This window comes from Lepisosteus platostomus, chromosome 1 (assembly GCF_059453375.1).
Source record: "Lepisosteus platostomus isolate fLepPlt1 chromosome 1, fLepPlt1.hap1, whole genome shotgun sequence".
NCBI lineage: Eukaryota > Metazoa > Chordata > Actinopteri > Semionotiformes > Lepisosteidae > Lepisosteus > Lepisosteus platostomus.
In genome coordinates this window covers 49,127,309-49,149,327 of record NC_142611.1, presented here as the reverse complement: position 1 = coordinate 49,149,327, position 22,019 = coordinate 49,127,309, and the positions used below count along the sequence as shown (strand labels likewise).

At 39.2% G+C, this 22,019-nt stretch overlaps 1 protein-coding gene across 7 annotated transcripts in view; it reads right to left on the bottom strand.

Annotated features, from left to right (window-relative positions):
- The window catches only part of reep1 (receptor accessory protein 1), a 43,895-nt gene that overhangs the window by 6,752 nt on the left and 15,124 nt on the right, over positions 1-22,019 (bottom strand). The window contains exons 2-9 of one of the 7 annotated variants that reach the window (XM_088630829.1): positions 21,506-21,578; positions 19,393-19,469; positions 17,029-17,149; positions 15,200-15,313; positions 12,068-12,118; positions 6,739-6,904; positions 5,064-5,099; positions 414-589 (exon numbers count right to left, since the gene is read on the bottom strand). In XM_088630829.1, coding sequence (XP_088486955.1) covers positions 414-589; positions 5,064-5,099; positions 6,739-6,904; positions 12,068-12,118; positions 15,200-15,313; positions 17,029-17,149; positions 19,393-19,469; positions 21,506-21,578 — 814 coding nt within the window. The remainder of the gene's footprint in view (positions 1-413; positions 590-5,063; positions 5,100-6,738; positions 6,905-12,067; positions 12,119-15,199; positions 15,314-17,028; positions 17,150-19,392; positions 19,470-21,505; positions 21,579-22,019) is intronic. The other 6 variants (XM_088630834.1, XM_088630838.1, XM_088630841.1 and 3 more) reach the window with 6 other exon arrangements.

The window sequence follows — 22,019 nt, the reverse complement described above, 5'->3', positions numbered from 1 at the left end:
TTTTCTGCTTTCCAGGTATGTGGCATAAAAAATGTCAACCCAGGCATTTCACATTTTTATCTTATAATCCCCCTCAAAATGCCATTATTTCAAATGGGTGAATGCAGTACAACTAACTGGTGTTTTCCCTCCTGTACATTAATTTGTGGAGCAGAAATACAGGTATAATTTTCAGTATTTTTTAAATGTAAGATTATTTACAAGTATCTCTGCTCTGGAGTTTGATGGGTAACAAACTCCTTTATTTCTCAAATGCGGTACATTGTTATGTTAAATTCACTGAGGTGACCAACGAACCAAAGCTGAGTGTCAGTGCCAGGCTTGATTAAGAGAGACTGAGCAGACCGAAGCAGTCGATTAGTCAGTACAATCAGGCTTCCGTTAAGGAACCATCAAGCTGCCAACAGAAGTACCTCGGGAGCCCTCCTCTTTACTGTCCTGGGCTTAGCTCTGATTTCCAATACATCCTCACTCTCCTGCTCCACCTCAGAGGGCGCGAGCTGCTGTTCCTTTGAGTCGCACTGCTCCGAGCTCAAGACCTCATACTCAGTAATGTCAATCTCATCACCTGAGTCCCCAGTGTCACATGCTACACATTGAAGAAAGGAAGAGCAAAAATCATACAGCGCCAGTTTCACAAAGTCTTTCGGCTGGAACCTGTCTCAGCCTAGCGCATGTTAGGTTAATGACGAATGTTAATTCAGGACTGGGAAAGCAGTATTTGGTGTGTTGGGTACAAAACAACACAGGGCTGAGCAGCTATTTCGTTATACGGCCAGCAGGTGTCACTCCTGCCCTCAAACAAAGCACTGCCCTCATTGTTCCCCAGAGCGGAGAAGGTGCTGATCAAGACCAGAGCTATTCGCATCTTAAATCCCATTGCAAACACAGGCCGGACACTCAAAGACTGCATACTTACAATACATTCACAAGGTGAAAAACTACACACTTAATTGTGCTAATTTTGAGTGTCAATTATTTTATTATTTAAAAACTGTATTTTCAATAACAGTTTGATTTGGCAGGGATATATACTTCTGGATAGGTAAGGTTACAATGGTCTTACAAGTTGTCCATGTACGTGTTGTTTCAAAAATACAAAAATATCTATAGAGTACCTTTGTAGAGACTGTACTTGATCTTAGCCAAAAGGCCAAGGCATACAGACTATTTAAGTGGGTTATTTACTTCAATTTACCACTAGTGTTTTTGACTATTATAACAACTTTGACGGTTTGGGTGGGACTAAATCAAGTTTGTAATTTAGAGACATTTCACTTATATTGATGAAAAAAGTTTTAGAAATTGATGTAATTGACTCATTGTCAGGTATTTCTTGTCATTCATGTCACTAGCACCTGTCTACACCCCAGCCAAGCCCAAACGCTACTTTTCTTACTACAAAAATGATTTATTCTGATTAATTATTAAACAGTTCACAAAATGGTTAAAGTAAAAGATTGTCAGAGAATGGTATCTACATAAAAAATGAAAAACAAGAAATGAAAGGAGTATAAATGATGTAGTTACTCTAAATATTTTCCACAGCAGTTACTGCTAACCCCTGACTGGGATTAGTCGGTTCTCACCAGTGAGGTTTGTAGGCTAGCAGTGAGCGAGTCTGCAAGCGGGGAGCTCTGCTCCTTGCGTTAAACAAGGAATCGCTCTCCCTTGTGGGCATAGTGGCTCATTGCATGTTCTCTAGCAGTCCTACTCAACCCACAACAGCACTCACTAGATCATCCTTAGGCCTTGTTTACTTACAAAATATCTGATAAATTATAAGTAACACTCTTTAAAATGAATGATGTCAATAATTCTACAAATTTAAATTTCTAATTAAGGATAGTTTGAACACTAATTCAGTAACTTTGGGCATAAACTTTGGCCTTTTTGTTCACAAAGAACAATATCGTAGTTTCTTTTGACTTTCTGTTGTCTGGTGTCTCATTTATTCTTTAAATGTAAGTAAATTAGCTCGATGTGTTTACCTGTGTTTCAGCCCACTCCACATTGTTCCAGCCAAACAACAGCACTCTTTATAAACAAGATCCTGAGACACTGGTCAATAACATGCAGAAACGCAAACAAAACACAAGCATAAAGTCACTCAACTATCATCACCAAGAAAGAACAGGATTCTTAGGGGACAGATGGCCATTGGACATTTACTTACAAATGACACTTTTTTAACTTAAAAGTAAAACAGAATATTTAAAGGCAAGCACGTAACGACACACACTGAATTTCAACTCATGTAAATCGGAATCAAATTCCCTGCCACAAAACTTTAAATGAGCAATTGTGCATCCATATCATTTGGAAAATACAAGAAAAAAATAGATGAGAGATAATAAATAAATTAACGAGAAGAAAATGGGACTGGATTCCATGAGGAGCAAGTAAACTACTGCCCACACATCCTGTCCCAGAATCCCCAGAAAGGGAAGTGAAGAGCTGTGTTTATTTATTGTGTGCTCAGATCTTGCACTCGTTGAGATTCTGAGGTGTGTAATCAGGAATGGTGTTTGATTTTTTTAAAGTATTCAGTCTGAAAACTAACGTTATTTATAAATTATATTCCTAATACTGAAAAGCCTCTTAGAAGCTGAGGTGTCACTGTAGAAGTCCAAGAAATAAAGAAACAGAATCCCTGATTTCTCCCCAAAACAGTACATACAGTATGGTGGCGGAAAACACGGCATACTCCAGCAGTTAGTCAGGGCTTACCATGGGCATTATCACCAGGGGTGATAATTCTATATTTCACAGCACTCCTAGCGATACAGTGTTATTAGTAATGACTGGTAATGTTAAACAGATCTGTATTTGTTTGCCACAGTGAGTTTTGAAATGAGGTTGCAGGGAAGACGTCTGCTATATTAACTGCAAGATGTCACAACATTCACACACTCTTGTAACACTTACGCAGTTGGCCCAGGTGATTTCCACAGAGCATGGGAAGGAAATACAAGCAATTAGGAAAATGTCACACAGTGATTTATCTTTGCATATTTAGACTGCACAGCCCATTTTTTTAAATCACAAGAGCTTTATGTCATTTCTTTTGTTTCAATTTCTCAACTCCATTAAAGAAGCGTTACTGCAGATTTGTAACCAAAACGTAAAGGGCTTTTTCACTGAAAATCTCCAGAAATAAAAACCAGCTTTTAAAGTCCACTGGGCAGGACACAGCTGAGAGTAGAAAACACTGCAAACAGGAAAAGTGATGGTCGGGAGGTGAGGCCTCAGGAAAACAATGAGATGGAACATTTAATAAGAGAACAATACCCGTGACCAGAACAGGATGACACTTACATTTTACTATAAAGCAAGGGCGACAAATCTATTCCCCTGCATGTGCATCACTGTTGGGGGCTGAGAAAGCATCCTGAAACAACCACGCTTATCTTATCTCACACAGCTGTGGTGCAGCAGCTATAATAAGCACAGCTATTATAGCTCCAAACTAGTCAAACAAGTCCAAGCCAGACAAAAACAAACCACACAGCACCTTCAACACTGTCTTTTGGGAAATTAACACTCCCATAGCAAATAATGTGAGAGATATTTTGAAATCCTTTTTTATTTACGTGACGATTAATTAAATTCAATCCAGTGTTGGGGTACCTTCTATGTCTTTAATGGACCGCTCTCTTTTGACCATTATGACGCAGTTTTTCACCTTTAAAAAAACACACGCACACAAAAACTTCATGCCTGCACCTCAAGTGCCAGTTTTGGGATTCGACTGAGAGAAGATCCTGACAATTGCCATTTTCCAAATTTGCTTTTATCGAAGGATCTCTATATTTTGAATGTTTCCAATCCAAGCAGTTGCGCATCTCAGGAAATATTTTCAAGGAAACGCCAACTGCATGCATCTGGAATTTTAGACTCTTGCTGAGAATCCAGAGCTATCTCCTTAACCCGACTACATCCGTCCTCTCCTGGAGGAAACGTGACCAGAAACATCTCCAGTCACTCATGCTGAATTGATGTCACCCTTCCCCTCTCCTTACACAGGGAAAACCCAGTCACCCTGCAGGTGGTCTCCTGCTGTAATGGTGTTCAGGAGCCAATCAAAGCCAACATGATTCTGCAGAGGGCTGATGGGCCAAAGAGAAATCAGTTTTCTAATTCACACCAGTGCAGGCGGTCTGGATCCATGCAGGCAGTAAGGTCCCGTGTTATAGGACGGTTTGACCCACCAAAGAAAACACTCGTCATGAAAACTGTACCAGCCAGCCGGGTGAAACCTGACAGATGATGCAGTGTACAAATGCTCTGTTCACATACCAAGTCAGACAACTGGAACTAATACAGTGATGATCAGTGAAACAATTTGTGAAAGTAATCCTGTAGACAAGCCTGGCGTGGTCCTGTTTTTCAATAATTTACAACATCCTCCTGATTCATCTTTTCGCCCCTTTCCCATAGTATACAGTATATATAAACCACCTGTGGCACGCCAGCCGTAATTAGGTTAGTAGTTTCAGCTGACCTGCCATGAGTCGTAGCTTAGGCCTCTACTGTGTGTCAATGGTGAATTAGTTAAATAATGAGAGAACTGGAGGAGGGCTGAGAGTCACATCCTCGCATGGTTTTAATCTAGAAGAGTTTGGTATTTAAAGGGATTCACGTGTGAGCTGGTTGGATTATTTGAACAGGTGTACCTTTTGTATGTAAATAAAAAAACTTCAAGTAGGGAGCTGCGTCAGCGTGCGTAGGCCGCAAAGGGACAGTAAAGGTTTATTCCGTGCTGAAAAGAGAAGAGACACCTGATGAAGGCTCCACAGCCGAAACATTGTGTCTATTCAGCATGGAATAAACCTTTTCCTGTGCCTATCAAAAACCTGTACTAAAATAAATGCTCCTTGCTGAGTTTTCTCCTTTCCATTCTGGTTTGTCCATGTGCTCGGGCCTCACAAGCCCCCTGAGGAGAGGCAGGCCTGTCACACCAGCACCGGGCCTCCTGCCCACACTGCCCGTTCCACTCAGGTTTCACCCCCTGCTCAGTCTCCATGCAGCGTTCAGCCAGCTCTGCTGTGTGGTTCACTCACCGGACACAGCACTGCAGTGCGCACAGTGAACACAAGCTGGAAGAAGGGAGTTAGAAGGAAACGGTCACTCTGACACAAACGGCTCTGTTTCTGTTCAGCCTTGGCTCCTTGTTTGAAAAGGTCAGTTCAGTTTAGGATCTACTGACTCACAGAGCAGCCTTGTTCCTAGCTGTCTTAAATCCAGAGCCCTGATAAAACACCATCAACAACTGATAACAATACATTTGAACTATTACACACTAATGCGTTGCTATTAAAATAGCCTAAGCAGCCTGTACAGTAACTCAAGTTGCCATAGATGTTATAGTATTAAATACATAGAGATGTAGATGCATAATGAAATAATAAATTAAATAATATAATGGAATATACAGTATACTACTATTTGCATTGTGAATTAATGCAGATTAGATTAATGAATCTAAATGCATATCTATTGACTTAAGTTGCATGGTACAGAATTTTAGTTTTAAGAGTTATGAAAATCCTTTCTTGCATCATACAAAATAAAACACTGGAGACATTTTATACAGACAAACTAAGCCCTAGAGTTTCTACCATATATGTGCTTATTACACCTCTCATAACCACTGTTAAGAGTCTATCCTCTGTTGAATATTATAATTCATCATACCCCTTGTAAAACATAAGGGTCACAACTTAACAAATAACACCATGAGCCTGGCAGCCAAGAACACTTCACTTTGATTTGTAAATATAAAAATACTTCTGAAAACACTAGACATAAATACAGATGGCAGATAAACTCTAAGCAATGGGCTTTTTGTTTTACAACATTGCAACATCCACCCATGACTCCAGTGCCTTTTATGGACGAGATGATTAACAGTCACTTATGTCTGGAGAATACCGAGATGTCAAGCTGGAACTGCAGTCTCAAATGTTTTTCCACTGCCTGCCAGCTGTGAGTTTCCAACAGATAAAGAATTTAAAGGCACTGCATTGTGAAGAGAATGGATTATTTTTAAAACCCCATATTTACTGCACATTGAACAGCTCAGCCCTTAGAATTAATTTACCCAAGACAAATACTAGATACCAAAAGACAATACTTTGTTGCTAAGCAGGCTTCATGTCAAACATAACTACTATAAATAACAATTTGTTTTCCCAATCTCCTTTACTTTCAACTGGTTTGTGAAATAATGAGCAAAATTCTGTTTTGTCAAATTAAAACCTAAAGGTCTGCCTTTTTTATAATACTCTATTCCACTTAAGCAATTTATATAATCAGAATCCTATTAAGACTGGTGAGCACTGGTGATCTTTTTTTCTCTTTTCAAAAGGAACGTTGTTTAACACCAGTTTTCAAAAGTTTTACACTAGAAAACAACATCCGAAAGTGAGACAAAAAAGCAAAAAGAGAGGAGGGATTGACTTAACCAAGCAGGCTTTAACAAAATATTTCAGTATTCCTATAGAAACAACCTTATTTATGTATTCTGCAATATTTATTCTGTGTGTTTTTATGTCAGGCCCGGTAAATTTCTTACTTTCTCTAGAACCACTCTTGGAGATAGCTGTGTTTGCTTAGGATTCATCCTCTTTTGCACCTCTGACTTGTATAGACTTGAGATGAGAGTAGCTGCAGCCCCTCTGACAGTGAGGCCCCCCCGTCTGTGCCAGCCGTACAGTATGTGCCGTGGGAACTCACCCTTGCTGGAGGCAGATTCGGAGTTGCTGCGTGTGGTGGTCCTGGCCCTGGGGTTTGTGCTTGAGGACCGAGAGGGCATGGGGCCGGACACGGGCCCTTCTCTCTGGATGCTGGACAGGTCCTGCATGCTGAAGCTCCGCAGTCTCTCAGAGAGCGCCCCTTGCCCCTGCCAACGGAAACAACAATTCATCGTTAACTCCCCCTCAGGACATTCACTTCTGGCCACAAATAGCCCATCTTTGCGATGCCTTTCACAGACGTCTACCTTCACGTTACTTCTAAATGAACTTTCCTGTGATGAACAACCTTGTACAGGCTAGAGAAGAAGGCTAGTCACCTGAACTCGAAATCTCGCTTTAGGCAGCTGGTGTAGATCAGTATCTAAACAAATCTTATCATTTGCACTTTACCTAGTTTGTACTTACTCAGAAGCTAATCAATATTCTGAAATTCTGCAACACAAATCTGAAATATATTTTCCTGAGCCTGTGCACCTTGGAATTATAATGGCAGCTGCACACCCACACCAGAAAACCTTCAGAATTAACGTTGTCCCCTCCTTTTTTTTTACCATCATATGCTGTAAGAGTAACTGCTTGCAACGCAACCACACTTTACTGTCCAGCAGAAGGGCTCATTCTTATGGCATGCAACTCAGTGCTGTCAAAGGTATCACGGCATAGTCCGTCAGTACCTTTCTCCTTAGGGAACTTGCATTACAAACCTGTTTTATAACACAAGAGGCTTCCGTACTTTAGATTTTAAAAGAATCATGCTTTTTCAACACAACTCAGAAAGGATTCATAAGACACCCACCATGCTCTGCAGTGGCTACAGTGTCTTAGCTGGCAGTTGATTGAAAGGAAGCTGCAGAAGTTGTGGACAACTTGTGAAAGACATGAGGCTTTTTTTGACTCACTGTAATTTTACATGACAAAACATTACACATTACGTATCAGCTTGCAGAGTGAGCGCTACAGAGACTGCCTATGACTTTGTACGCAACTGTAGGAGGACTGAATCTTTTTGAATAGATACACTGTCAGCTTTATTCACTGAAAAATGCTACACTGTGTTTTCTTTTGTTGCTGGTTGGACAATGTACTTTATCGACTTACAAAGAAACCTTTTTTCAGATACTTTGCATGAGAAACTTTATTGACCGTCAATACCTTTCAAGCTTATTCAACATCGGTTTCCAAAGTTAAATGTAATATCCTATTGTTTTACTTCATAGTAGTATTTAGTAGTTTAACATCCTGTTGTGTATCACAATCATCATGTCTTTCATTAAATTAACAATAATACAGGCTCCTTCATACAGTAGGTGGTGCTGGCTATGATCTAAAAGAGAAATCATCTGCATCAGTGGACAAAACAGTGCCCGTCGATAGGAGTTATCCCACCTCTTCATACCAAAGTCAGCTCAGGTGAAGCAACATCTAATGCAAATAAGGCTTCACTTGAAGGACTCTTCACTGACAAACACGGTTGAATTTGTGTAGTCTTTTCTGAGACTGTCAAATCATGCATCCCATCTTCTACACTTCTCCTCCACTGTGCATTGGAAACCTTAGCTGTCTGAGAACCATAAATGATAAACAAAAACCTAGACAGAGACTATAAAAGTAGAGAGAAAGAGCTGCTTTTGTGGGTTTTTAGAATTGAAAAAGAACAATGTCTGAAAATGTGAAAAGCATTCTGGCACTTTCCTTTACATGAAGCCACATTACAAAACATAGATTTAAAAGATCTCACCTTCCCGATGAGGCTTGGTAATTGGATTCAAATTTGGATTAATTAATTCAATGTGTTTCAAAAGTATCGTAGTCCTATCTATGGTCTCTGAGCTTCACGCAGCACCTTTTTGTAAACTGGACAGTATATTTGACTACATTAGTGTATTGTTACACAGCGCATTGCAAAGCACTATGACCTACAGTACTATGATGTATGTGTGGTGAAAAGCTCATGCTGTACAATAAATCTGAAAGGACGCATTGACTCAGCTGTTATGATCATCTTGAAACAGTCCCTCTTCTCCCTGTGCACATTTAGAGGCTGTTTTCAGTTTGAATGATCGTTGCTATGGTTCTTTGTTTCTTCCTTTTGCTAATATGGTGCACGTATATTTGTTTTTTTACGGTGCTTTTCAAGGCATGGGTATCAGTCTTTGTGTTCAGCATAACAACAAGTGTTAGGTGGCATCCATAAAACAGTGCCAGCACATTGCACAACAAAACACCAATTCACACTAACTGTGAAACATGAGAGTCTCACATAGTAGCCAGCTAGTGTATTCTCAAACTGAATAGAAAAACTTTCTCAAATTCCTAACCCAATTCCACATTTTCAATGAATCCACAAAGCATTTTACCACACTAAACAAGCTTCTGCAAACAATACTTAAGAAGAAAAGTTATATTACACAAGACTGGTGAATTTCCAGAAACAGAGAATATTTTTGCCTGAACACAAACTATATAGGTGTCAACTTCATCCTCCTAACAATTGACTTGCTTTATGGGATGATTGCTTAAAAAACAAAGAGATTTACACAGATATTGAGTGTTTCTTTATCTTCAACCTTTAGAAGCACCCATGTGTTACGTACGGATACATTATAATTGGCATCCTGAGATCTCAGTCTTCATGTGCACAACTATTTACTTTCTGCTTTCTGCTGGGGAAAACACTATTGTGGCATTCCTGTCCTCTGCCTTCCCATGAGCTTAACGTTCGGCTTCAGGTTGTCAGAAATAGGCTGATTAACAGAAATTAAAGGGCCATGACTCAGGGTTTAGAAGCCTTTTCTTGCTTTACCTTCTCAATAACAGTAGAGCAATACTGTCTAGATCTTTTGATTACCTGTACATTTTGTCTTATGACATATATCATCACTATATCGTATCAATTATATCATCGCTATAATTTACTGAGCCTATATCGAGAGGTATATTTCTTGTGGCCTGTAGCATCCTTTCCTGGATAAGACCAGTTGTAACTTCCTGAGTATCTTATGATGTTAGATAAAGGATGTGTTTGAGCCTGGTAGTCTTAATAGTTATCCTGTTCCACGTGGTAGAATAATGCAATAGCTATGAAGTTAAATCAAATAACCACAAGCGTCTAGCAAGGAACAGCAGCTTTCCTTAAAATCATGGGAAGTTAATGGTAATCTCTGCCACATAATGAAAAACACGCTAAAATGATCGCCTTTGCTATATTCAAGGCTGAATTCTAGAGATTCTATCAGGCAAACAGATAGAGCCGAATTTAGACAAACAATGCAGGACAGTGTGGTCTGAGAGAACATTGGGGTGCAGTGACCCCTGTTGCTCGTCCACTAACCCAGCCTTCATTCTCTGCCTTTGTCCATCTTTGGAAATCACATAAATCAGGACTATCCAGCCCCTGACCAACGTCCAGTTCCTGTGCTCCTTATTCTGCTTATTGAAAAGGCTAGGAATAAATCTAATGTTTCCTTTGTACAGTACTTCTGCGTAATGAGAACTTTGTGTATGCTGTAAGTTAGTATTACTCCTACTTTATTCAGATGACACTTTTATCCAAAGCGACTGACATTTGCCCTCACATATACAGCTGGACATTTTACTGGAACAATTCAGGTGACTTGTTCAAGAATTCGACAGAGGTTCTCACCTAGGATGTGAACCTACAGCCTTCTATTCATGAGTCCAGAACCCTAACCACTTCTCCACACAGTCCAAGTTGTGCTGGATACATGTGTCTGCTAAGCAGGCTAATAATTTATGCATTTCCCTTACATATTTCCTTCCAATCAGCTTGTAGATGTGTCATTATCACTCGCATAGCAAGCAGTGTCTCGCCCCGTCTGAAGATCAGGGATAACAGCACAGTGAGGTAGCTCCTCCCCTGCAGACAGGGCAGTGCTACAGCTGACTGATTAAGATGCTTTCTTTTTTGAGGTTTTGGGATTCTAGGTTTGCATTTTTTTTCATCAATTTTATTACCTCAGGAGTGGGGTGAATATGGCCCCAGAGATCTTGCTTGGACTGTTTTCTCATTCCCAGACAATTCCCTTCTTGAGTACCATAGCTAAATTTTATGTGTCCCACAAGCACAACATTTAAGAAGTCAGGTAGCTGACAGTTCCTTCACTTCAGTCCAGGCCGTTAGACTAGGTACAATTGCTAATGTGACTGCTGTTCTATTTAATTAAACAATGTTTCAATACATTCTTTTTAAATATACCTGAACGAGAATTTTAATAATTTTTACAACTTAAAGTGATGCATTCTTATACTTAGACCATTACTGTTTTTGCAAAAAATATGTTTTTTGCAAAAAAATCTGACTTGTTAAGGAATTTTGTACCATGAAACACAGAATGTGAAGCATAAAGAGATGGAGACATGGAAAGATAGAGTTCATGTACTCAAACTCTGGAAATAATAAATGTATCATATTATATTATATAAAATATATAATTTATAATATGGAAAGGAACACGTAATAGGTTTATTCCATGCTGAAAAGAGAAGAGAGAATGCACAATATTACAGCTGTGAAGCATTCTTCAGGTGTAACGTTGTGTTTTCTTTCTTCTCTTTTCAGCATGGAATAAACCTTTACTTGTTCCTTTGCAGACTATGCATGCTGACGCAGCTACTCACCTGAACTAATTTATCATATATTTGGGAAGTGCAAAGTGAAATTGATTCATGCTACGAGCGTGTTACAAAACACTTCTTCTAAGAAAATGACTCCTAACATTTTCAACCCTATCATTTGTTTTGTGAAGCCAACATAATTTTATTGATTTGCTAAACCTTGGCACAATACAACGGATAAATGTAGCATGTCAAGAGAAAATATCCTATTCTTACAGATATGATTTTTTACAATCCAACTGTAATTGTTTCTTTAAGTTAGCATGTAAAATTCCTTTTCAAAATTAATGGCACTAAAAAGGACAGATATTAAAATGGATTTATTGTTTTCATTGAGCACCATTCATTCATGGGGTCAGAAGTAATATGAGGCTGGTTTACAATGAATCCTCATTGTGTCAAATGTAGCTCAGCAGCAGCAGCCAATGACCAACCAATCTGATCCCATATCAAACAGCCCAATTTTTGTTGGTCGCCTTGTCGGCCATTATAAATTACGCCATTCTTTTAGTCCTTCCTGTCACAGCATAACCCTTCTGTGACGAACGTTTGAATTTCACTGGGGGGAAATCATTCTGTGCTTCATGTTCAACAACTGACAGTCTACAAAACAAGTCTTGTTAAAAAACCACAAGGTCATTAGTGTGCAGTTAGTCGTTCATGCTAATGGTTACCTTCCCATCTGTAAACTCCCAATATGTGATTATTTTGAGCAGGTGAGAAACCTGGTGGAGAAGAGATGGTTGTTATGGTAACAGAACATTTGGAGCAGAAGACTAGTTAATGGGGCACTTCACCTTTCTCCCTAATTGGTTCGGAGAATTGGAAATCTGAACACATCAGGGCCTTTTGAAAGGATCATAACCATTTACCCTAAACACTGTAAAACCACTCTAAGCAACCACAATGTGCCAATGGATACATATGTTACAATAGTTATCTTTTCAAAGTCCCCTAATTAGATTGTATATTTCTTTGTGGCTAGAATGAAACTCAGGAAGGTAATAATCAGCAAGAAAACCTTGAAGAATGGAGCTCAATTTAGGCTGTCTGTTCCTGGCCCTTTACAAAGATATAGGTGCTGTTTCAATGTCATTTTGCTCCTACCACTTAATCATGTCTGAATCTAAAAGTGTGTTTCCAAATCAATGCAACCAATACCTCACCTTCCTACTGGCTGTGTACAGGCTGTTTTTTTCTTTTCCGAGGTCTCACTCTGTTTTCCAGGAAATTTTGTAATGGACACTTAAACCTGCTTGATCAATGAGGTCCTCTTTTCCTGTGAAACACGAGGTCAAGCTCAGTGTGTCGAATTTCAGGAGTGAGGCTTTCATTAAACAAAAAAAAACTTCTGTCTCTCCTGTTCCCTTTACATGTTTACCACACCTTTTTTAACTTCACTAAAATAACTTTCTCAATTTTTGCCTTGAGATGCCACTTGTTGTCTCACTGTCCTAAGTTTTTTTTGTTCTCTAAATGCATCAGAGATTTTTGTTTAATGTAAAACCACATAAAAAGTAAAACAAATTGGGTCAAGATGATTTTGACCTTACTGGAACATAGTAATCTGTATTTCCCAATTTGTAAGCAGTCCAGCTTATGCATTTTGAGATCTTCACATATAAATGTCACAATAAATGTCACTGACCAGACCTTGGGTAGTGGAAACCATGACAACATCAAGTTATATAACCATTTTTTCTGCACATATGTAACCTTAAGATATCTTCAAATGTTTTAATAAAATTACAATGCCGCACTCCACTGTTAACAAGATAAAACAGGCACCACACTGTCCACCGCTCAGCTCACCATTAGAAAGTAAAAATTTACTGCATCAGATTCAGACATGTTCAGAAATGTTTCTTTTGAACACTAAAAAGGCCACAGATTAGTGGAGTCCAAACAGCCCCTCAAGCTCGGTTTCTCTGTAGTCCCACAGGCAGTGCTGGTGGTGCTAGAACACCCCCCCCCCTCCACCGCCAAGTATGAATTATCTGGAAGTAAATGGGAAAACATGCAGACTCCACACAGACAGAACTCTGCCAGAAATCCAAACCAGGACCCTGAAGCTGTGAAGCAGTAGTGCTAACTGCCACACCATCATCTATGGACAAATCTATGTCAAAAGCAGAAACAAAACACACACTGACTCGTAACGGAAAATAGTGTCTTTGTTCTGGATTTTAGACATGTCAGAATGTAATAAATAGGCCCTAGTCTACTGGCCTTCCCTCAGGTCTGAAAGCCCTTTGCAACACAAAGGGGCTCCACCTACATGCATAAAAAGCCTCAAAAAGACAAAAACAGAATCACAAAAGAGCTCCTCCACAGTCATTTGAACCCTGCGTACAGCGGTATAGCAGCAACACACCAGAGTCAGCAGGACATTAATCACACACACCAAAGTTTTCCCCAGCATAAAATACAAGTTGGCTCATAAAGATTCTTTTCATTGCAACCAGCCTCAGTGGCTACAAGAGAGGAGTCAAGGGTTTGTGTACGCACTTGCTGCCTGCAGTGTGCTGTAGGTGTCCCTAGCTCGCAAAAAAACAACAACTGAGTTCAGTTCACAGCTTAACTTGCAGCCTGGTTTGATCCCATGAGCAACCACACCTTGTTTGAATGAATACACTCAGAATGTAACCTGGAGGCTTCTTATACAGTGGACTTGAAGGACATTTCTCCATTAATTTCAAAGGTTTTCATTCGTTTTATCCTCTGCAGATGCAATAAGCTAGGGATGCATACTATAAGCTTTATACATAAGCAATAAGCTCTGTGAATTCAGATGTCCCAGGCAGGGCTTTAGCCACTGTACCTTGCTGCTTGAACCTACAACTAAATCTAGTATCTGCAGTGTGTCTCTGTTTTAAAGTGCTGAGAGTGAGGTGTCTGAGAGTGTGCATGCGTTAACTGTGCACGTGACTAGGGGCTGCAGAAATTCATTGTTAAAAAGGAGCATATAGAGAAATCATACTTTATCCTAAACCCTCAGAACATAGAATTCTTAGATAATCTACAGTTCATGGGGGGAAAAGGAAATTCTGATATGTATATCATGCCAGCCCTTCCACAAAATGCATAAGAAACTAAATTCCAGCATATGTGATTAATAATAACGTATCCAGGGATGGTGCTGAGGTTCTGTTTGCATTAGTGATTTCATTGTCTTCCAGACTGCACCCCAAAGATGCAGTAGCTATGAGAGAGTCAGTAATTGTACACGGCACACACAAGTTTGTTCCGCCAATATCTAAATCAGTTAGCAGGATCTGAATAATTAAAATAGGAAGAATTTCATGTCTCAGGGAAATTCTTATTGATAAAATCTCTGAATGTGAGATTTTGAGAGTTCAAAAAGACAGTAATTAATTTTATTTATAAGTGCATAAAGGAGACTTGAAATTGACTCTAGATGGAAACATGATTCTGATTTCCAGGAGCCAACTGTCACATTTTAAAAGCACAAGTCTTATTCTGTTGAGTGAATAAGAGGCCAATATTGTTTGAATTCAACATATCTTAAGAGTGGTGATAAACTGCTGTTATTTACACTGTTTTTAACAGATAAACATAGAAAATGAACCTGTCAGACTGAGTTCAAATAACCAAATAATTAAAATAATAAATTGCTCCTGCGTGAATCATATTTATGCTGCTGTAAGTATGAGACAGCAGTTTTTAAAGGTCCCCCTTAAAAGAATCAACCCGGTCTATCACCAGAACGCACAGCACATTAACGATTTCCCTCCCCTGCAGGATGAGTCGGCAGAATGGCTGACGAGCCAGAGTGTCGGCGTTACCTTGGCAGCAGCCGTTACCGCAGCTGTGGCTGCCACGTTCAGCCCTTTCCTCCCAAAATGCACCAGGGCATCGTAGCTCTTGTCCTTTGCCTGGCAGAGATAATCATCAATTTCCTGGAAGAAGAGACAATTAAGATGCAGAGGCATTAGGACCACTGATTATACTTTATTTTTCTGTTTTTCAGAGCTTTGACCTTTGTGGGAAAGGCAGAACATGAATGCATCCTCACAGCTTGCAGCCAGTGTCCAGTAATACTTGCACAGTATATACTGTAGAACATCTCTAAAATTTTGTGATCTAGCTTGGTCCACATTACTGATTTAGCTGGTTTATTGTCAATGGTATACAGCACTTTATTCTGTCACAGTCATTATATGAATAACATTCCAAGGTATAGCACAGTGTTTACAGTTTTCCATTATTCATTCACGACTCGGATAACCAGGAGCTGGAAGAACCTCAAGACTGAATTTATTTTACCCAGAGCTCAAAGGAATGTTCTACACTGATGCACTGAAGAAAATGAACATTTTTTTTTGCCTTAAACAAAGACTGTGAATGGATATTCCATGAACTGTGCTATGAAGTACTAAACAGTCTAGATGAGTCAAGTGGCCTCCTCCCATCTGTCAATTATCTTAAGTTCTTATAAAAAAGTTAAATGAAACACAGTACACAGCCAGTCTGGCTTTTCTCGGGGGCTGAGTCCTGACAAAGAGATCTTTACTTTGTTTTTAAATCAGACACAAGCTGAGCACAGGAGGGCCACAGCCTACAAACATCTCTTCCAGACCTGAGGAATTGTGTAAAACGACTCTATTATTATTTACAGTTTGCTGACACCTTCTTCCAGGGCAGCTCAGAGGGGTTGCCATTCTTCCATTAGCTCAAGAGTTTTAGATGGCAGCTGAAAATTTGGCCGCAGGATATCACTGGCCTGAGGAGTGATAGCCGGTCTTCCCTTTCTGCTTTACCTCAATCCCTCAATGAGAAAGCAAGTGCCATGCTGCACTAGCTCGTTAACTGCTCTGTAATGGGTCCAATATTACTAATTAATTACATCTCCGGCACTTATTTCCTCCTGATTCCTTTCATCTGCCATTTTCCTCACTCCTTAAGAATTTTCATTGAATCTGTTGAATTCAGAACAACACAAACAAAAAAAGAAGAGCTGGAATAACATTGGATCTTTTTCTCCATGATTAACAATTACACTGCCTGCGACCTGCATCACGTGAATGAATTAATAATGTGAATTAAAATTTCAAAGGCAGGCGGACTTGAGAAAACACCAAAGCCTGCTAACCAAAGCCCCAGATGCTGTGAACGAAATTCAAGGAGGCATAACTGGTTTCTACTTTATCTTCCACAAACTGGCCACTGTGGCCAAAAGTGATTACACGAGTTTTTTGTATGCCATTCTGCACCCTCAATGTATTTTCACGGGATATTTTCATAATAACTCAACTATAATAACTATATTATTTCAATTTCCATCTATTCACAAAGCCTACTGAGTGAAGCTCACACGTACCTCCCCAGTATGTGTAAAGAGACACAGACAAAGAGAGGAGGAGAGAAGAGAAAAGAAGTCATCTAGTGCCTTGCACAGAGAGCAATTCCAAGATGCTTTAAAGTCTCCAGTTGTAACCATTTTCAATGCCTTCTGAAGAGGTTCTTAGGAAGGAAAGTCAGAACAGAAAAAAGGCCTGCTTTCACTCATTCAGGTGTGTGTTGCCACTTGAATACACTCTCAAGGTGTGCTGCACAACAGTGGCTCCTCACAACTAAACCTGAAATGCTAATAGGCCAGTCAGACTGCTCTTACCTTTTCTTTAGAAGACAGGGTAGGGTGGACAAACTTCCTGTAGAGCACACTGGAGCCCTTTGTGTACGGAGACAGCAGCCACACTACGAAGGCAATCTTCAGCTCATAGTAAAAGGGGAGCCTGCAGAGGAGAAGCAGAAGTTATACGAAGTCCACTCGCTTGATAAAAAGAGCCGTGATGTACAGCAGTCCCAGCAGACATTTACACTCCTATATAAGGAACTCAAGAATGAGAACATGTATTTCTAAAGATTTAATAGGCAAATAGAAAAAACAGCTCTGTAAATAGAATTTGTACATGTGTAGTACCTCGCCAGGAGTTCAGTGAAAGCCCTCTAATACAGTAGTATTAAAACACGTTCTCATCATTTACATATTTCAATCATATGTTTAAAACACCTATTATGCTTTCCAGTTCATTCATTTTAAATATATAATTTATATTCCATATCCCTGAATCAAAGTCATTAATATTATGGAACAGTATAATTTGTTTTGAACTGAGGATGCTTATTACAGATTGTAAAGGTCTTTTTTTAGCCACAAAAAACAGAAATACAGGTGACATTTTCTGTGTCATTTTCTCTAGAAATATCCGCATGGACGAGTATTTCTATTGTCTTAAATTAGGTTAAGTTCTCTTAGAAATCAGATTACGGAGATGTGTGTCACAAAGACCCAAAACTGAGTCACATGTCTTCCATTAAACTGTCTGTTATCTGAATAGGCCCAGGCAACAAAGACAAGTTATGAAAGAATTGTTGCCAGATTTTTTCACTCTGTGAGAAAACTGCAGACAAATATATCATCCTGTCGTAACAAAAATGCAAAAAGATGATGCAGTTGGAGACATCGAAACTAAAGCCCTAAAGAGGAGGGAGGGCAAAACTCTAAAATAAAATAGTGAATTTACATAAGGATCAAAGAAACCAACGTACATTGTAATACAGTCTGTGTATCTCTATTCAAATGAGTTCAGAAGAAAAGAAAGAATAAAGCACACACCAGCAAAATCAGTGTACTACTCTATTATTACCACAAATAGTATACAGTATGTATCAGGGTACAATATCATGCATATAACTAGAGACTTCAAATGCTGTACAACATAAGAAACAACATAGTGTTTTTATAATGGCAATAAAGGCTTGTGCAGCACTGGTTCTGCAGACAAGCCTGTAGTCCAGAACTGTACTGTACAGTAAATCCACAGCAGAATAGGGTCTCCAGATCTGTGTTTCTTGAAGTCACCACTGCAGACAGACTGCACAGTTTCAGCCAGAGGCAACCTGCTCCTTAAGAGTAAACATAGCACAGATAGCTTTCACAGGCTGCTGGGACTGAGATTCTGACAATCCTATTTACACACACAGAAAGGCATTTACATTTACCTCAGAGCACGGCGATGAGACAGAGCAGTGACCAGCCCCATGGATACATTAGGTATGAAATTGTATACATTATCTGGTCTTTTACTAGAGCATGTATCTAAAATTAGGCATGGCTATGTTCTTTGCGTGGAGCAATTTATTTGTGTAAGCGTGTTTTCCTGCAAAAAAAAATATATAATTTGATGGCTGGTCAGTGCAACTATTTCCACCGTCAGAGACAAAATGTTTTCTAGCCACATCAACCTGCTTCCCATAGTTTGGGATTTGCTAAGACAACCTTCTGATTTCCTATTATATTCCTATTATATTATCCTGAAGCAAAATGTGTACTCTAATGCTGAACAACACTAAATTTAATGTTCTGCACTGTCCAAACAAGACAATAAAATTGGATTGTCGTCAACTATCAGCACACGTACTATATATACGCAAAGAGACATTATTCTTGTCTGATTACTTTATTCCCCTCTGCACAGCCTCATTTCAGGCTAAACTCATATAAAACTTCACTGCTGTCACTGTGCAGCATAACAGATTACCTGCTGCTGTTGGGATTCTAAAGATGTCATGAAGAGCTGAAGTCAAACGGCAGTTTTTCCCTCTCTTGTCATACAGTACATTCACTTTATTTGTCAAATACTATCAGCTAAAATCAGTTAAATATAATATAACACAACATTTAGACACAATGTGAAAAAAGTCCAACATGTTTGTTATCTTGTTCATTATTTATTTCACAAGGTTTTCAAGTGCTTTAACCCAAGTATGTGCACATTCATAGTTCATGATTTTCTAATTGCTCAAATTTAAATGCCAAAGTACACTAAGGCACTTTTCTCCTTCAGCACTCTACTACTGAAAACAGCATCAAGAGGTGCATTTCCACACAATTTCGCTCCGTAAGTTCTGAAAGTAAAAGCAAAAATCAAGCTCAATTATCGATGCAAAAAAGATGTGTATTGTCTTCACTCACCAGCAAAGAAATATATCCGTCATAGTTTCTGCTGTGGTGAAAAGTGCAAATATTATCCAGTACATCATCCATTTTACCTGTCAAAAACATAAAAAATTAAAACTGCATCTAGGAAAGAAGACAAGCAATAGCTCTCATTGTCCACAAATAACAACATTTAACAGTCACATTGCACAAGGTAGGATCTCATTCCACTTGGCAATCTTTGGACAGGTAATCCTAAGGTGGAAGATTCGGTAGAAACCCACTCCTTCTCCTTGATTACAATGTAGTGTAATTTATATGTTAGATAAATGTTTTTCTTTACAAATTTAGAAGCTGAAGACTATTTTCCCTCCAATTCTTCTTTCTCTTCTGTTCGTATACTTGCTTATTAGCTGCCCTTATGAAGGGCAATTTAGAATGTACTGTATATACACATTTAAAACTATCAGAGAAAATGAATAAAATGAGACAAGCACAATAAAGATTAAATTAAACAGGCACTATTTTGTTTTTAAGTGTTTGGTTTCCATTAAACGAAGAAGCACAAAGAGCAAGAGAGATCTCATGAGATTGTTGAAATCTGTATACAGTATATGCCTGAACTCACAGATGGACGAATTGAGACCTCGCACTAATAAAGAGTATTAAATGCTTGAGCCCCTGTAACACAGAGCTGTCAGGACAGCACAGAACCATCTCCTAGGCTGGAGAGTGTGCTGTGTGACTTGCCTATATTGGTACAGTGTTTTTTCATGGCACTGTAGCTACCTCACAAGGTGGTTTAGGCCTCTTACAGAGCTGCCTGTGTCATAGGCAGTGCTGGTTGTTTAGTGGTACAGAAGGGTATGGTTAGACGAGCACCAGGATGGTGGATGACATCACACAAGCTAAACATAAGTAAGAACAGTAGAATGGTGACAGTATGCTGCAGTAAGCATGAATTGAGTTAGTTTGTGGGCTGGAAGAGAAATCAATTTGTACTGTACATGATTATGTGTTTCATGAGAAGATTGATCACAAGATTGCTTACGTGTAGTTATTGTTATGAAAAAAGATCATTCACAACTTGATGCTTAAAATGGCGTTTTGTAAAGTAAAAGATCAAAATTCTTGATGTGTGAAAGCTCTGGAATCAATATGAAAGCAATGTGGATACCTCTCTGTGTGTGAAAGGTATACGACCGCTCATATACACTGCACGAGCTGTATACCATACAGAACAACTGCAACACACTATATGACTAGAGAATTTGCAAGTCACCTCTGAAACGGTTCACTACCGGCAAAGCCATGTGAAAAGGGCTCTGTAGCCTCAAATCAAGACTGTTAGTATAATTAGACTGCTAGTGTGAAAATATGTGCTTCCCTGCAAGCAGACTTAGAAGAGGGAGTCAAAATAAGCCAAGCAGTCTTTTTACAGAGAACTAATTAATCCAAGAAGCTCCAGGATTCTCTCAATTTTGTGCTGGCACACCATGTTCTCATGTTAATCTGGCAGTTCTCCAAGACAATGATCTTTGAAGGCGGTTGGATGATGCTGCATTCACTGACTGCTGCTCTGAGCAGTCTGTTGGGTGTGCAAAGGGCTCTCTGAGCTCGTCTGAAAGCTACTGCAACAGTTTTTATTGATTCCTGGTGTCTTTCAACAGTCTGACCAAACTGGCAGGCATCTCGAAACACCAGAGAGAGTTTACAGTTTGGGTGTGTGATCATAGTTTTCAATTCATGGAAAGAGGTCATTAATCTCTACCTTCTGTTTTATTGTCTAGTTTTATCCCATACATTCTCCCTGTTTCTCAGTATTTACTTCAGTTGAATATGTTCTTCTGGCTATCCTTCACAAAAAACGCTTTTCACAAATTCTGTGGGCCAGATGTGTGGAAAACATGTTTTCCTGATATCTTATCCCAGGAGAAACAGCTGCATGGACACTATTAGACGAATGGGGATTCGTTGGGTGAACGTCATGATTCTCAGACTATCAACACGAACTCCCTATTTTGGGATCTGTGGCAATTTTGCTACATTTTGAACTGCAATATAAAAAGATATTCTGTATTTGTATGCAATGTTAAAGCCCATCTCATATTCACTTCATTCACAAAATAAAAGATGACACCATACTTACGTATTCTTTAACGTCTTTGGATTTCACAGCTTTGTATGAAGAGTATGCAGGGTAAAGTGTGCCAAAAATAAGCCTGAAAAAGCACATAGTTACACACATTAGTTTTTTGATTAACAATAATTTGCAGAGCTGAAAACATTGTGGTGGTGAAACTTTCAGCTCATAGGCAGCTAGTCCCAGATTTTGGAATAGACAGTATGGTTTCTAGTAATAATATGTATTGCTTTCCACTGGCAGGAAAATGGCACAGGTTTGATCAAAAATACTTATTTGTGTAATTCAACAAAAAAGGACATCTTTGGAAGGCCAGGAATCCTTTATCAGGAATCCTTTTTCAAAGTACTATACCTTTTCACAATCTTGTCTTGCCTGCTTTTGCAATTGTGCACTAATATCTGACAACGTTGATATTAATGCTGTAATATCCAAAGTGTGTCAAGCCAAGACTACTAGACAAAGTGAGTAAAAAAATGCCCACTGTAGACTAGTCTTCAACACCTCCTGCTGGCAGTGG